The sequence below is a fragment of the Meles meles genome, chromosome 6 (genome assembly GCF_922984935.1).
Source record: "Meles meles chromosome 6, mMelMel3.1 paternal haplotype, whole genome shotgun sequence".
Lineage (NCBI taxonomy): Eukaryota > Metazoa > Chordata > Mammalia > Carnivora > Mustelidae > Meles > Meles meles.
The window spans coordinates 57,274,847-57,289,586 of record NC_060071.1 but is presented as its reverse complement, the minus strand read 5'-3'; the positions used below and the strand labels follow the sequence as shown (position 1 = coordinate 57,289,586).

General features: G+C 39.6%; 1 protein-coding gene across 1 annotated transcript in view; it reads right to left on the bottom strand.

Moving 5' to 3' along the window:
* Window positions 1-12,134, bottom strand: part of AVEN (apoptosis and caspase activation inhibitor) — a 166,584-nt gene extending 154,450 nt beyond the window's left edge. The window contains exon 1 of the mRNA XM_046008317.1: window positions 11,692-12,134. Within this exon, the coding sequence (XP_045864273.1) occupies window positions 11,692-11,928 (237 nt within the window). The 5' untranslated portion in view covers window positions 11,929-12,134. The remainder of the gene's footprint in view (window positions 1-11,691) is intronic.
* Between the last annotated feature and the right edge of the window lie 2,606 nt (window positions 12,135-14,740).

The window sequence follows — 14,740 nt, the reverse complement described above, 5'->3', positions numbered from 1 at the left end:
CTAAATACTGGATACCAGTCTATGTTCCCCCAGGGTTTTAAAAGTGTTGCTATAATGCTAGTATCTTTTACCTAGAATGATGTGTGTAACAATTTTAAAATTATGCATAAGAAAACAAAAATTGAGCCACAAGAATGCCCAGGCCTGGGTTAGGTCTTGACCTAACTTTACAGCATAAAGAAACATCAACAAAATGCTGGTGTGCTTTCATTCTTCCCTGCTAGGTTAAAAAAAAAGATTTCTCTAATCCCATTATTTTCTACATAAAATAAACATAGCACACTTTTGCAAATAAATTCTAGTTTAAATTTAACAAATATGTTCTCTTTCCAAGTCATTGTTAGCAGTTTAATAAATAGTTAAGGAAAACAACATAAACACTAAAATTTCTTATGGAATCTAACATTTCAAATATCATAATAAAAAATACAGAATTATATAATCAGCTTTAAAAAATCCTTTCTATTTAATAATTGACCCCCCAAAATGGCAAAGATAGAAGTGGCAAGGGATCCAAAGTATAGACAAGATAAGAATAAAGCTTGATTAACATATATTGAGTTTAACCAGATAAAAAGAGAACAAAATAGTGAAAAGGGGTTTTCTAGATAAAAGCTCTCTCAAAGTGCCTGGCTGGCTCTTGAACTCTTAAACTCAAGGCCATGAGTTCAAGCCCCACGGTGGGTGCAGAGATTATGTTAAAAAAAAAAAAAATCTCTGGATGCTATAATTCCTGTTTTAGTCTCACAGTTTAAAATACCTGTTGTTTGCATTGAATTATCAAGTTTAATAGACTTAGAGTAGGAGACTATAAAATCCAATGTGAATTAGTGTTCGTGTATAAATCTGGCCCTTGGGAGAGCAATCTCTTTTTAGCTACTGAGCTTTCAACCACCAAACGAAGAGTACTTCAATTAGTGTGACAAATGCAAATGAAACATAAAGGGCTCTCCTGACTTGAACTTCCAAAATGACACTACCTAAAAACACACTCTCTCTAGCTTGCACCATTTACCTTCTAAATTACCTTCTCAGTGCAATTAGTCGTCATTCAACAAATATTTATGGAACTCTTTCTGAAAATCACAGTGCTGTGTCATGTACAGACCCTCAGGTGGCTTATAATTACTGAAACAGACATATAAGAAGTAAATCATTAATTGTAATAAAATGAGAGATGAAAGTAAGTACTACGTTCCTGAAGTACAACAATACTAGTTGAGGAAAACCAGAAGCTTCACAGAGAAAGGTGGCATTTGAACTGAGCGTTCAATAGAGGAGGAACGTGATTTTGAAAAATATAACAGCAGAATGTGGGTTACAAACTATAGAATTCTGGCTAATTTAGGCTGAAAAGGAATTTACTAAAAGAATTTCCTAATTCTAAAGTAGCTCCTAAAATTGATGAGAAATCTAGAGGCTGAAGGAAGGAAATGTCAGGAAACAGGCTGTTGAGAACTCAAATACAGTAACATAACAGAAATAGATCAGATAGGATGCCACGGTAACTGCCATAGTAAATAATCTCCAGTTGCCCCACATCTATGTGTTATTGCCTGAGGACTCAAAGCCTGGGGGTGGGGGGAGGATTCAAAGCCTGATAAAGGACATTAATAAGTGAACTGACAAAATCTCAGTAAGGTTAGATAATAGTATTCTCTCAATGTTAATTTCCTCACTGCAACCATTGTGCTATGACTATGAAATTTCCTTGCTTTTAGGAAATATGCACTGGAATGTTTAGGGGTAAAAGGGCATTATGTCTACCATTTACTCTTGAAGACTAAAAAAATCTTTAAGGGGCCCTGGGTGGCTCAGTAGGTTAAGAATCTGACACTCCTTTGCAAAGTAGAAAATATTTATGTTTCTGATCATACACACATTTAAAAATTTGAGTTTAAAAAAGGCAAAGTTCCACAAAATCTCTATATTTTCCCCATTCCAAACACAGTTAATAGTTTGGCATATATTTTTATTCTTTTAGGATTCGAATGCAAGCATGTATCTTATAATTTTTACATAAGCACAATTTTTTTTTTACCTTAAAAGTCTTATCATGATATCTTTTCAGTTTTGTATAGAAGAAAATGTGAACAGTGATTATTTCTGGATGGTAATCTTATAGGTAATTTTCTTTTCTTCTTGGTATTTTTCTGTCATTTAATACTAGAATAGGTAAAACTTATAGATTTAGGAGATATTTGTACTGCATACAAAAGGGAAGGAAAGGAAACAGATTAATTCTTTTTGGTGGGGTGTGGAGGTAGAGGGAGAGAAAGAGAATCCCAAACAGGCTTCACCCCAGTGTGTGAGCCTAATGCAGGGCTCAATCCCACAGTCCTGAGACCATGACCTTAGCCAAAATCAAGAGTCAGACACTTAACCAACTGAGCCACTCAGGCACCCCAACAGATTAATTTTTACAACAAAGGAAGGTATGTTGAGAGAGGTCATACTTGAGATAAGTTTGGAATTGAAGAAATTACATAATGCTCATCTAATTGAATCTTTATAACACCTCTACAGGTGAGGAAACAGGTTTTCAGAAGCTTGAGCAAATTCTCAGATACTTTATAACAAGTAACTAGGGAGTTGGAAGGTAGGATTCTAACCAGTTTCTGTTAGACTCCAAAACACCCATGACTGACCACCCATGGGATTCTCCCCCTGAAAGAAAGCTTAAAAAACAATAGCACTATAGGGGGGAAAGACAAGGAATGAAAAAAAAAAGGAAAAGAGAGGCAAAAAAGTAGAATTCTTAGCAGTCTTTGAGGAGGTATACCCTACTTATCCATTTGTCTGTAAACTTATACCAGTTCCTTGAAAAAATAATTACTATCTGTCTGTAATTCTTCAACTCTAATACCTCAGCTTTCCGAGGTCCCGTTCTGCATGAAATCACTGGGGTGCCATCTACCAGAGACACTATGCCTCAAGCTTTAGCAGCACTTTCCTCTCCCCTCCCTGCCTGTCAGGAAGTCAACCCGAGAACAGATGGGGCACAAACCTGAGCCCCCTTCCCCGCCAACTGTGTATAAAAACCATCTCTTTTTAGTACACTTCCACCTTGTAAAGTGAAAAATCAACTTGTCTACTTAATTTCTCCTTCCAGTGAATGCAAAATACGTGCTCTTAAAAGAACATTTTCTAGTCACCTCTTAATTCAATGATTCTCTTAGCTGTAAAGAGGAGAAAAATATTTTTTTTAATTAACAGGAATTGTTTCTACAAATTCATACCGGCATAATAAAGAAGCAGCAAACCAAAACACAACATGGAAGTGATGTGAAGATTAGTAAGGGAAAATAGGAAGTTAAGCTTTGTCCTTTGAGAAATATTTATCTGTCATCAAGCTTTGCTTCCAGAAAACTCACAGCTTCTTTGGAAGGACTTATATATCTGTAAGGGATTAAGCCTTTTTCAGTAAGACTAGGCTTTAATTAGCCCAAATATCAAACAAAGACATGTTATTTTATTATCAGTCTTGTAGTAAAAGGAAAAAATCAGGGTGAAGTATCTCAGTCCTCAATATCATGAAGCCAGCTCCTGAGATATGACCTTTCGATTAACAATAGAACCACAGATTACAAATCCACTATTTAAATGAAACCCCCACTGCATTAGACTTTGAGAATAAATACTAAATACTTTAAATTTTCCCAGAATGTAGCTGTTAATTATCTTTTCAAGCCAGAGATTATAGAAACCTAAACAGGGTGACTAATTATTTCACAGAATACGCATGCATTAACAAAATCTTCCCACAGCTAAATACAGATAGGGAGGAATCACAGTACTGATAACCCAAGAATATACATGAATTTTTTATAACAGTCCTGCCATTTCAATTATGCTTTGCTTAGGTTAATAATAAAATGTGTTTGCTATCCCTCAACACAAGTTTGACTTGGTACTAAAAAAGTATTGAGGGACACCTGGGTGGCTCAGTTGGTTAAAGCATCTGCCCTCAGCTCAGGTCACTATCCCAGAATCCTGGGATAGTGCCCTGCATGCCTGTCCTCCCTGCTCAGGAGGGTCTCTGCTCCTCCGCCCCTCCGCCGGCTCATGCTCTCTCTCTTTCTCTCTCTCTCTCTCACTCAAATAAGTAAATAAAATCTTAATTAAAAAAAAAAGAAGCATTGATCAGACGTATTTGTATCAGTCCTTAATAGTAAGAGGACACAAAGGGAGGATTGAGTATATACAACAGGGAATTCATTCTATTACTCTCCTCCATATTTTTTAAATTTCCCTGCTATTTGCACATATCAAAAACATGACATGGACTGTAAGGAACAGTATCCCTGAGAGGGATGTTTTTACAGAAATTGTCTTTTAATAATTTAAGGCTGATGGACAAATTGGTTGATCAAATTGTAAAACAACATCCTAGCAACATTAATATAAAATTAAGCACATCGATTTTGTATCTTGTCAACATCATTTGGCACCCATTCAAAAGTGAAATATTATCTTTTCTTTTAATTTTTTATTTAAATTCAATTAGCCAACATATAGTACATCATTAGTTTCAGATGTAGAGTTCAATGGTTTATCACTTGCATATAACACCCAGTGCTCATCAGATCATGTACCTTCCTTACTGCCCATCGCCCAGTTACCCTATCCCCCCCACCTCCCCTCCAGCAACCCTCACTTTGTTTCAAAAGTGAAATATTATCTATATCAATTACCCATGCACTGCTCCATGACACTTTTATAGAAAATTTTCAAATCAACAAAATTGTTGAGTATTTCCATCCAAAAGAAAAAAAAATTAACAGTATTAAACCATTTGCTCTTGGTACCGCAACACACCCACACGCACGCACACACACATACACAAATGGCTTCTAATGAAAGAAAAGGAAATTTCAAAAAGAATGAATCCAATGTCCCAGTAAGCTCATCAGTAGTATCTATAAAAAAGAAATAATTATGTGTCAGTATGGTCTTTATTTCTTCCTTCGATATTTCTTTTTTTTTTTAAGACTTTATTTATTTATTTGACACAGAGAGAGAGAGAGATCACAAGGAGGCAGAGAGGCAGGGGGAAGCAGGTTCCCTGCTGAGCAGAGAGCTGGATGTGTGGCTTAATCCCAGGACTCTGAGATCATGACCTGAGCCGAAGGCAGAGGCTTCACCCCCTGAGCCACCCAGGCGCCCCTTCCTTCGATATTTCAAAGTGCATCAGGAAATAGTGATATCTGAAAAGAAAACACATTTTCAACCACTTAATTTCTTTTTTATGAAAGTCTAGAGGGGGGCGCCCAGGTGGCTCAGTCGGTTTAAGTGTCCAACTCTTGATCTCAGCTCAGGTCTTGATCTCAGTCATAAGTTTGAGCCCGAACTGGGCTCTATGCTGGGCATGGCACTTACTTTTTTAAAAAGTCAAAAGGGGTGCCTGGCTGGCTCAGCTGGCAGAGCGCTCAACTCTTTTGATTTGGGGGTTGTGAGTTCAAGCCACGTGTTGTAGGTAGAACTTACTTTAAAAAAAAAAAAAAAAAACTAAAACAAAACAAAAACATCTAGAAAGTCATGCTGTGTTGTGGGTAGGACCAAATGATCTATATGGCCTCTCTAAAGCTCACTTGCCCAGTACTGTGGAAAACAATCACTACTGTTCCTACAGAAAACAGAAGCCCAATGGCATAGTAACTAATTCCCCCAGAAAACAGACCTGGTAGTCTCGAATTATGAGCTTGCCATTTCTCATTTTAGCATCAGTTAAAACAACAATGGTGACACCGTTCACAACAACTGGAAACCATATTCTGCAAGGGGTGCATAGCCCCCACACCAAAAATTAATAAATAAATACAACAAAGCCAATTCTCTGGGTTAATACATGTAATAAACTATCTTCCTTTAAAAAAAGGAAAAAAAAAAAACGGAAGTAATGTGATCTTTGTCAATAGCCCCAAAAATGGAGTATACATGTACCTGGGGATTCATGAACATTTCTCAAGAATTGAGAAAAGGATTTTTAAGTTTCAGATACTCAGTCAATGCCCAAACTCTTTCCCAAAAGCTGTCCTAGAAAGTACTTGAGGACCGGCAACCCCTTCTCAGCCATTCTCACTCTGACTGTGGTGCATTTCCTGAGCAAGAAAAGGGATAATTTTAAATATAGGTGTAGATTTTGAGAAAGTATAACTCAAAGACCGAGTAAGAAGTTCTTTTGCAAGTCATGAAGTTTCCAAATCTTTACTTTCAACAGAATTCAAGGAAGACCTAATCCAGTTGTTAGCTGATAGATCATTAAAAAAAAAATTTATAAGAATGATTTTGGCATATAATTAGAAAGGTATTCCAAGAGTTGAGTGACACATATGATGAAACTCCAGCCACTACCATCTACTAATGTTTCTCAGTCCTTACACTTATAAAAATAAAAATTAGGAAGAGAATTTATTCTGAATCCCATCTCATTCAGGAATAAGCAATATTCATCCATGGATACCTGCATAAATTCATTGGGAAAATAAGATCCATTTACAATAAAATTTTACCTTTATGTATAACAATTGATAATCAAAATAAATTATATACTAATCAATATAATCTTAATTTTATTAAGAAAAAAATTCTACATCCAAGCCCTAAGGTTACAAAATTTTTTTAAAAAATCAAAATTTGGGGCACCTGGGTGACTCAGGGGGTTAAAGCCTCTGCCTTCGGCTCAGGTCATGATCCCAGAGTCCTGGGATCGAGCCCCACATCAGGCTCTCTCCTCCCTGCCTACTTGTGATCTCTGTCAAATAAATAAATAAAACCTTTAAAAAAAAATAAGATAAAAAATAAAAATTTGTTATAGGGAAGCAAGGGATTGCTAAAAAGTTTTCAGGTTTGAAAACATGTTACACTGGATAAAATTCTACAGAAGATGTGGAATTAAAACATGAAATAAAAAGAAGAAATAATATAAATCTTCTCACTGCTGAACAGCTTATTAATGTGATTCTTTAATGGATGATGATGAATATCAAATCACTATCGTAATTAGACTCCATTCAGGTATAAGAATGATATGACAGTTATATTTAAAATGTCAAATATAGGGGCACCTGGGTGGCTCAGTTGGTTAAGTGTCTGACTTCAGCTCAGGTCATGATCCCAGTGTCCTGGAACTGAGCCCCACATCGAGCTACCAGTCAGCAGGGAGTGTGCTTCTCCCTCTCCTCCCTACTCATACTCTTTTTCTCTGAAATAAATAAATAACATCTTTTAAAAAATAAAGTCACATATATACTTAATTAATTAATTAAAATGTCAAGTATACAATATGCTGGAAATTTTATGTTCTGAAACCATCCGAACCATTGATCAAAAAAGTTAGCTGTAATATTAAAGTACAAGTACATAATTTATTTAAAAAATTTTAAGCAGAATACTAGCAAAAAGCATCAATAATGAAAATATGTAAGTGATATAATGGTCAGGGAGAAAAGCAGACCTCAAAACAGTAAACATTAGCAAGGATAAAGATGCCAAAATAATGTTTGAGGAGTGGTCTGCAGCAGCAGGGAAAAGGGCCAATTCCAATACCAAGAACTAATCTTTTTTTTTTTTCTTTTAAAGACTTTATTTTTAAGTAATCTCTACACCCAACGTGGGACTCCGGACTCAAATTTACAAGCCCGAGATCAAGAGCTGCACGCTCTGTTGACTGAGCCCACCAGGCTCCCCTTACCAAGAGTCAATCTTAAAGCAATTTTCTTTTAGGACACTTAAGCACGTTCTGTTTCTAACCAAATTTACGTCAGGCTTTCTGAAAAGGCGGAAATATAGACCAGAGGCTGTCAAGTGTGAACTTTAATAGGTCCTCAATCTCTGTCTGGCTGACACAATGAGGATGATCCCTTTCAGTGACCAGGAGGGAGCAAGTGCTTTAGAAATCTGCCAGCAACTTGGATTTGACATCTTTTCTTCTTCCAGGCCCATGGTAAACTTGACCATCAAAGTCAGAGAGTTCCTTTTTACTGAAATAGTAGCAATGAAAATGCCAAGGGCATCTAGGATTAATTATTATTCAAGCAATGGACTTACACTATTGTTTGCAAAGCAAAAGTTTGGTCGGAAAAAAAAATCACCTCCAAGTTCTTACTCTCCTTAATGCGGCTATAAACGGCTGCCTTATCTTTTACTAGACATAAATAATTCAGAAATGATTAAAAGCAGCTGCCATATGAATGTAGAACAAGAAAGCAAAGATCTGCTGTCACCCACAATAAGTGAATACGATATCAGTATTAACTTCATTACCATTTTGGGACAAGAGGAAAACAAAAGTATGTGAAAGGATCATAAAAGTCCACCATACGTCCCTTTCCAAATCTCAAGTCACTCCAGGGCAGTTTAGGGAAGCAGCTGAAAAAACAGTTCTGGAATCCAAATACCTGGGTTGAATCCCGGCTCTGCGATTTTCTGATTGTGTGATAATGTATATTCCTTAATCTCTCCTAAGTGTGAGTTTTCTGACTATGCCTCAGTTTTCTCACCTCACACTAAGTGCTCAATAAATGTGAGGTACTAGGATTACTACAAGGAGGAAAAAAGGAAAGGAAATTTCAAAGACAGCCAATAGGCCTCGAACTCCCTCTCTGCTAGTAGCTCATCAAAAAGAAAAGTCTAATACTAACAAATCCAGTATTTTTTTAAGTTAATGACTATATCCAGGGCAATACCAGGCTTCTAGTGGATAGTCAATGGAGATAATTAGCCTTATGATATGCTTACCCAAACTCCACAAACTTAGGGTTCATGCCACCTACAGAGGGAATGATTTAACGGCAAGCGACTAGCAGACACAACGTGCTCAGCAAAGTTCCCTTGGTGTATGACTTGTCTCGAAAGTTGTTCAGTTTTATTTCGTCTTGATTTCCATTTACCAGTCATGTGTGTGTGGTGGTCCAAAGTAGAAAGCAAAAGGTGTAAATAGTATTAAATTCTGGAGTTATGTAACTAGCTGGTCCTTACATGGCTAAACCTCTGTTATGAATTTTTTTCTTTCTGATCATTTCAATTACTCTCCTTTTGGGGCACAAACGCAACTTAGAACACGAGAACAAGGAGGCCTCAGGCAGGGCCACAATCTTATCCCACTTAATCGTTAGGCACCAAGAACAGTACTCTTAGCAAGCCTAACGATGACTGATGCTTCAGAATCTAAGAAGTGGAAGGAACTAAGTGGTCACAAACCAAACCAAAATGAAGGAGTAATCCCTTCCAACGTCCCTTAGTACAGCTTTGACAAGATGAGGCTGGGAGTAACAGAGGTGGAAGCAGTGGCCGAGGCTCTCAGTGATGACCCAAGGGCTGGGCCACACGTTCACACCCACTGACGCACCAAACAACGAAACTAAGCAGTGAAAAAAATCCCAAAAGAAAATATAAGATAGGGTTCTTTTTAAGGCTATCCCAAAAAGAGATAAACGCCTAAAAAGTTAACAGAATTGGTTACAATATTGGCATAATTCAAAAAACATATTATTTCCTCTCTACACGATACACGATATATCACCATTTTACTCAATTTAGTTCCACAGAGATGAGTAAGATAGAAGCACCTTCATTCACTCAACTCAAGAAGTTAATGACACTTGCTATTAAAGGCCTATGTGCCAGACATTTCAGTCAGTACCAAAAATACTGTTACCACAGTTTCTGTGACGATGTGACCCCGGCAGCCAGAGTTCTCAGTAAAGTGGTGACTTTTCTTGTTCTCAGTAAAGTGGTGACTGGTTCATAGAAATGCAAGAGATTGGAAAGAGTTGAGTCAAAAGTAACTTGGTATAAACCCCAGCTCTGACACCAGCTATAAAAGCTGAGGCAAGTCAATTAACTGAGATAAACCACGAGAGACCCTGGACTCCAGGAACCAAACTGAGAGTTACAGAAGGGAGAGGTTGGGAGAATGGAGTAACCGGTGATGAGTATTAAGGAGGGCATGTGTTGTGATGAGCACTGGGTGTTATATACAACTACTGAATCCTTGAACCCTACATCAAAAACTAATGATGTACTGTATGTTGGCTGAACAATTTTTAAAAATGAAGATTTTATATATAAAATAGATATAAAATGACATTATTATAAAGTTTAAACAAACAACGGAGTTTAAGAAGTAAATTTGTAATCAAGTTATATATACACATATACGCAATATATACAATTGAGACTTGGGTACCTCCCAGGATAGGGGTGCCAAGGAAAAATCTATATATAACTTTGATTCCCTAAAAACTTAACTACTTATAACCTACTGCTGACCAGAAACCTTACCAATAACATAAACAGTCGATTAAGACATATTTTGTATGTTGTATGTATTAGAGACTGTATTTACAATAAAGTAAGCTAGATTATAGAAAACATTAAGAAAATCATGAAGAGAAAATACATTAATAGGATCCAAAAAAAAAAAATCCCCATATAAGTGGACCTGCAAACCCATCTTGTTCAAGAATCTTGAAAGTTGTTATAATCTATAAAGTTGTTATAAGGACAAATTGTGTTATATAGTGTGCACTAGATTGATCTGAGTTTCCATCATTCCTGCTAACCTGAACCTAAGAATTTATCAAATTTTACTTACTATTTACCTTAATCCTAACCAGGTTAAATTTGTTACAATTAATTTTAAGTTTTCTAATTTTTTTCAAGCTCTGTATTTCTGTATACAAGTACTATTTTTAGGGACATCCTACCTACTGTGAGCATAAGACACTCCCAACATTTCAGTAGCAGGAAATTTTGCCTTAACGAAAAATTTTTTTAATCTATGCACATGAGAATTCAAATATACGACAGTTTGGTAGTAGACATGTTAAAATACCAGAACAGCTCATAAAGAGATTGTACTGAGACCCCTTTGGCCAATATCAGTGGAATAAGAGTTTGCCTATCATTCCCTACTCAAGCTATAAAAAGTGTCTATGAATGTGTGAATAAGGTCGATCACACTGCTATTAAAATTCAGACCTGGCTGCTGAAACATCTATTTTCAGGTTGAAAATTTTTAAAAACACGAAGGCCAGTGACCCCTTATTCCTACACGTATGTAGTAAAATAAAGAACTATGCCATTAGAAGAGAGAACTATGCATCTGATCCCGCCCCAAAATACTATGGAGTCTGGTCCGCCGGGGGGCATTCTTTCATTCAGTAAACCTTTATTATCCTACCATGTGCTAGGCCTTGCATAGTAAACACAACAACCCAAAAAAAAAAAAAAAAAAAAAACAAAAAACCCTTCCCTCCTAATAACAGGAATGTCTGCCGGTACTGTAAGTCTGCCCAAATAGCTCCTCCAGACCAAGCCCTGACCGCACCCCCACCCCATGAGGGTCAATCACTTGGACACTCCACCGAATCCAACGGGCGCGCTAGCCTTGCAGCCCTGACACACCCTGGGTTCTTAGCTATTCTGGGTATGGACCCCTTCGGCAGCTGGGGACACCCCGAGAGCCGCCTCTCCCGCCCCAACCCCGGGTGAAGGTAGCCGGGGACTCGCCCTAGACGCGCCACGTGCACACCCGGCGCGCGCTCCCGCCGCCCTCCGCCGGTCCCGCGCAAGCGCAAGCGCAGGCTCCGCGGCCGCCCGGCTCGGGCGCGCCCTGCGAGCCGGTAGCGGCTCCTGCCTCGCGGCCAGCCCCTATCAGCCCAGATCCCGCCAGCCGAAGCCTCTTACCGGCGGTCTGGCCCCGGCGCCCCGGCCTCCTGGCTCCCGGCGGCCGCCTCGCGGGGCGCCTCCTCCTCGGCCGCCGCGGCCGCCTCGGAAGCCACGGCCGCGACCCCGGCGGCCGCCACTGTCCCCACCGCCTCTTGCCACTGCCGCTGCGGCTCCCGCCCGGTCGCGGTCCCCGCCTGGCCGGTCACGGCCGGGCCGGCGGCCACGGCCGCCCCGAGCTCCGAGCTCCGCCTGCATCTGGCCGCCGCAGCGCGCGGGAGCCGGGCCGCCGCGGAGACGCCCTGGCCCCACCGGAAACGGGTTGCTCGAAAGAACAGGGAGCGACGGGCCCCCGGTGGCGGCGAGCGCGGGGTGCGGGGCCGGGGATGGAAACAGGCCGCGGCGGGGGCGGGGCGGCCCGAGGCCTAGCAGGTGGGGCTAGGGAACCGGGGCCCAGGGAAGGCTGGGGATTCAGAGGAAAAGGCCCGACGTGGGAGCGGGAAGTGGGGAGTCGGTCGGGCTGGAGGACCGCCCGTGGCTTAAGGATGGGTCATAAATGGATGGGTTAAACCGTTTGTATAATAGGAACTCGTTTTTGTTAAAAGGAAGGAAAATATGAATATGGATGTATTTGCATTTTTTTAAAAATCTGAAACATATAGTACCAAAATGTAATCAGAGGTTAACCGTATGGTGAGACTCCCAGTGAGTTAATATTTCCTTTTTTCCCCGTTTAATCTCCAGATTTTCAAGAACGAATGTGTGTAATTATTAAAATACTGAATTCAGGGATCTGGAGGAGGTGTGGAGGAAAAGGGGGGGGTGGTCTCAAGTGAGAGGTGTGGCCTACAGCAAGCAACTGGGATAGCACGGTGCAAAACTGGTAATGGATGGAAGGTCTCCCAAGTCCTTGGAAGAACTTGTAGAAATGTCTACTCTAGCTCACATTATTGAGCACATGAGTGTTTAATTCTGTCATCCTTTGCAAATGAGAAGCAGCCCTAGAAGTTAAACAACTTGGCTTAAGTGGTGGAACTGGCATTTTAACTCAGGTGGGCTCACTCCAGTCTACTCTTGTGTGTGTGTCACTTATTTAGTAGAAATTTTTGAGATTCATCCATGATTTAATAATTATATTCTTTTTTATTACTACGTAGTGATCTTTTTTTTTTTTTTTTTTTTTGTCCAGTCTATTCTTTTAACCAGGGGAAGAAGGGCAATTGGTTATATGGATACATGGGAGCCATTTTTAAGTTTGTATTACAAAAACCACCTAAAATAAAAAGGGCTAAAACTCCCATCATCCAATCAGCACAGCAAAACAAGTGGCTTTTTTACCCCCTTCCCAGTCTTTTCTTATATCCTTATATACTTAACACTATTCATTTCTTCTAATTGTCTGCTCTAGGCCCGGCACACTGCTTGGTCCTGGAGATTTAAAAAAAAGAAGAAGAAAGAAAATGAAAAAGTAGCTGCTGTCCCTGCCTTTATGTAGCTCACTTTCCACTTTCCCTAAAGAGGATAATCTTGTAAACAGATGACTGCACTAGTGTGCTGAGTGCAATGAAAAGTTCAAAGTGAAAGCCCAAAGGAAGGAAAAAAAAAAAAAAAAACATGCCTAAATGAGTAGCTTAAGGCCTCATGAGAAATAGACCCTTGAGCCAAGCCCTAATGGTTAAGAAGAAATTTGCCTGGTTGATAAGTGGGAGATGGAGCTTTCTAGACAGAGGGAACCGATGAAGGATTATGAACTGGAGAGAAACAACCTTAAACATAGTGACACAGTGTGGTTCTGAGTACTTCCTACATAACACTTCATTTAAACCTCTCAGCAGCCTATGAGGTTATACTAGTGTCAGTCCTGTGTTACAGATGACGGAGCTAACAAAGGAATTTCCACGATCACACAGCTTAGATTGGAATTTTGGGCAGTCTGGCTTCAGAGTCTATGCTGTTAACCACCAAGAAAATCATTCTGTAGAGGAAAATTAGAATCCTAGGCAGAGCCATTAGAAAACTACTGGAATAGTTCCTGCCACAAATGATTAGGGCCTAAATGAAGTTGAAAGCCAAAGAGGCAAATAATGGTAGAATGGATAGGACCTCATCACCAGTTAGTTGTAAGTGGAGTGGGAAGGGGGTGAGAAGTTAGAGGTCATGCCAGGTTTCTTGCTTGGTGGTAGTTAATGATGCCACTAGTCAACAGAGGGAATATAGTGATGGAGATGTGTCAGGGGAAGTTGTCAGATTAACAGTATTTTTAAGATTTTATTTGACAGAGACACAACAAGAGAGGGAACACAAGCAGGGGGAGTGGGAGAGGGAGAAGCAGGCTTCCTGCTGAGCAGGGAGCCTGACATGGGGCTCAATCCCAGAACCCTGGGATCATGACCTGAACCAAAGGCAGATGCTTAACGACTAAACCACCCAGGTGATTTTTTAACATTGTATATTGTTCTGTGTTACTTCATTGTCTTAATAATGAACATATTTGTCAATGGACACTATTAATTCTCACACAGTACATCAAATTTTTCTTTTCCATCTCCACTGATCCCCAGCCTTTCCCTTTGTTTCATTCCTCCACACTCTATTTTCCTTATTTTTTTCCATATCTCTACTTGTCAGATTAAGACTGTCAGTGGCACCCAGGATTAAGTTATTCATCCCCATGCTTAACTCTCAAAGTCAACAATCCTACCTCTAGATAAACACTAAACAGGAAGACGAAAATAGTACCAACAAAGGTATCCTTTTCCCTGTGCACCATAAAGGAGCTAAGAGGAGATATAGACAGATAGGAAAGGCATATATGTGTGTGTACGTATATGCATATATATTTTTATTTAATTTTAAGGAAAGGCATTTTTAAAAATGCACTGAACAGGGATGCCGGGGTGGCTCAGTTTATTAAGCTGCTGCCTTCTGCTCAGGTCATGATCCCAGGGTCCTAGGATGGAGTCCTGAGCTCCCTACTCATTGGGGAATCTGCTTCTCCCTCTACCCCCCACCCCTGCTTGTACACATTGCCCCTCCCCATCTCGCACTGTCTCAAAATCTCAAAAAAAAA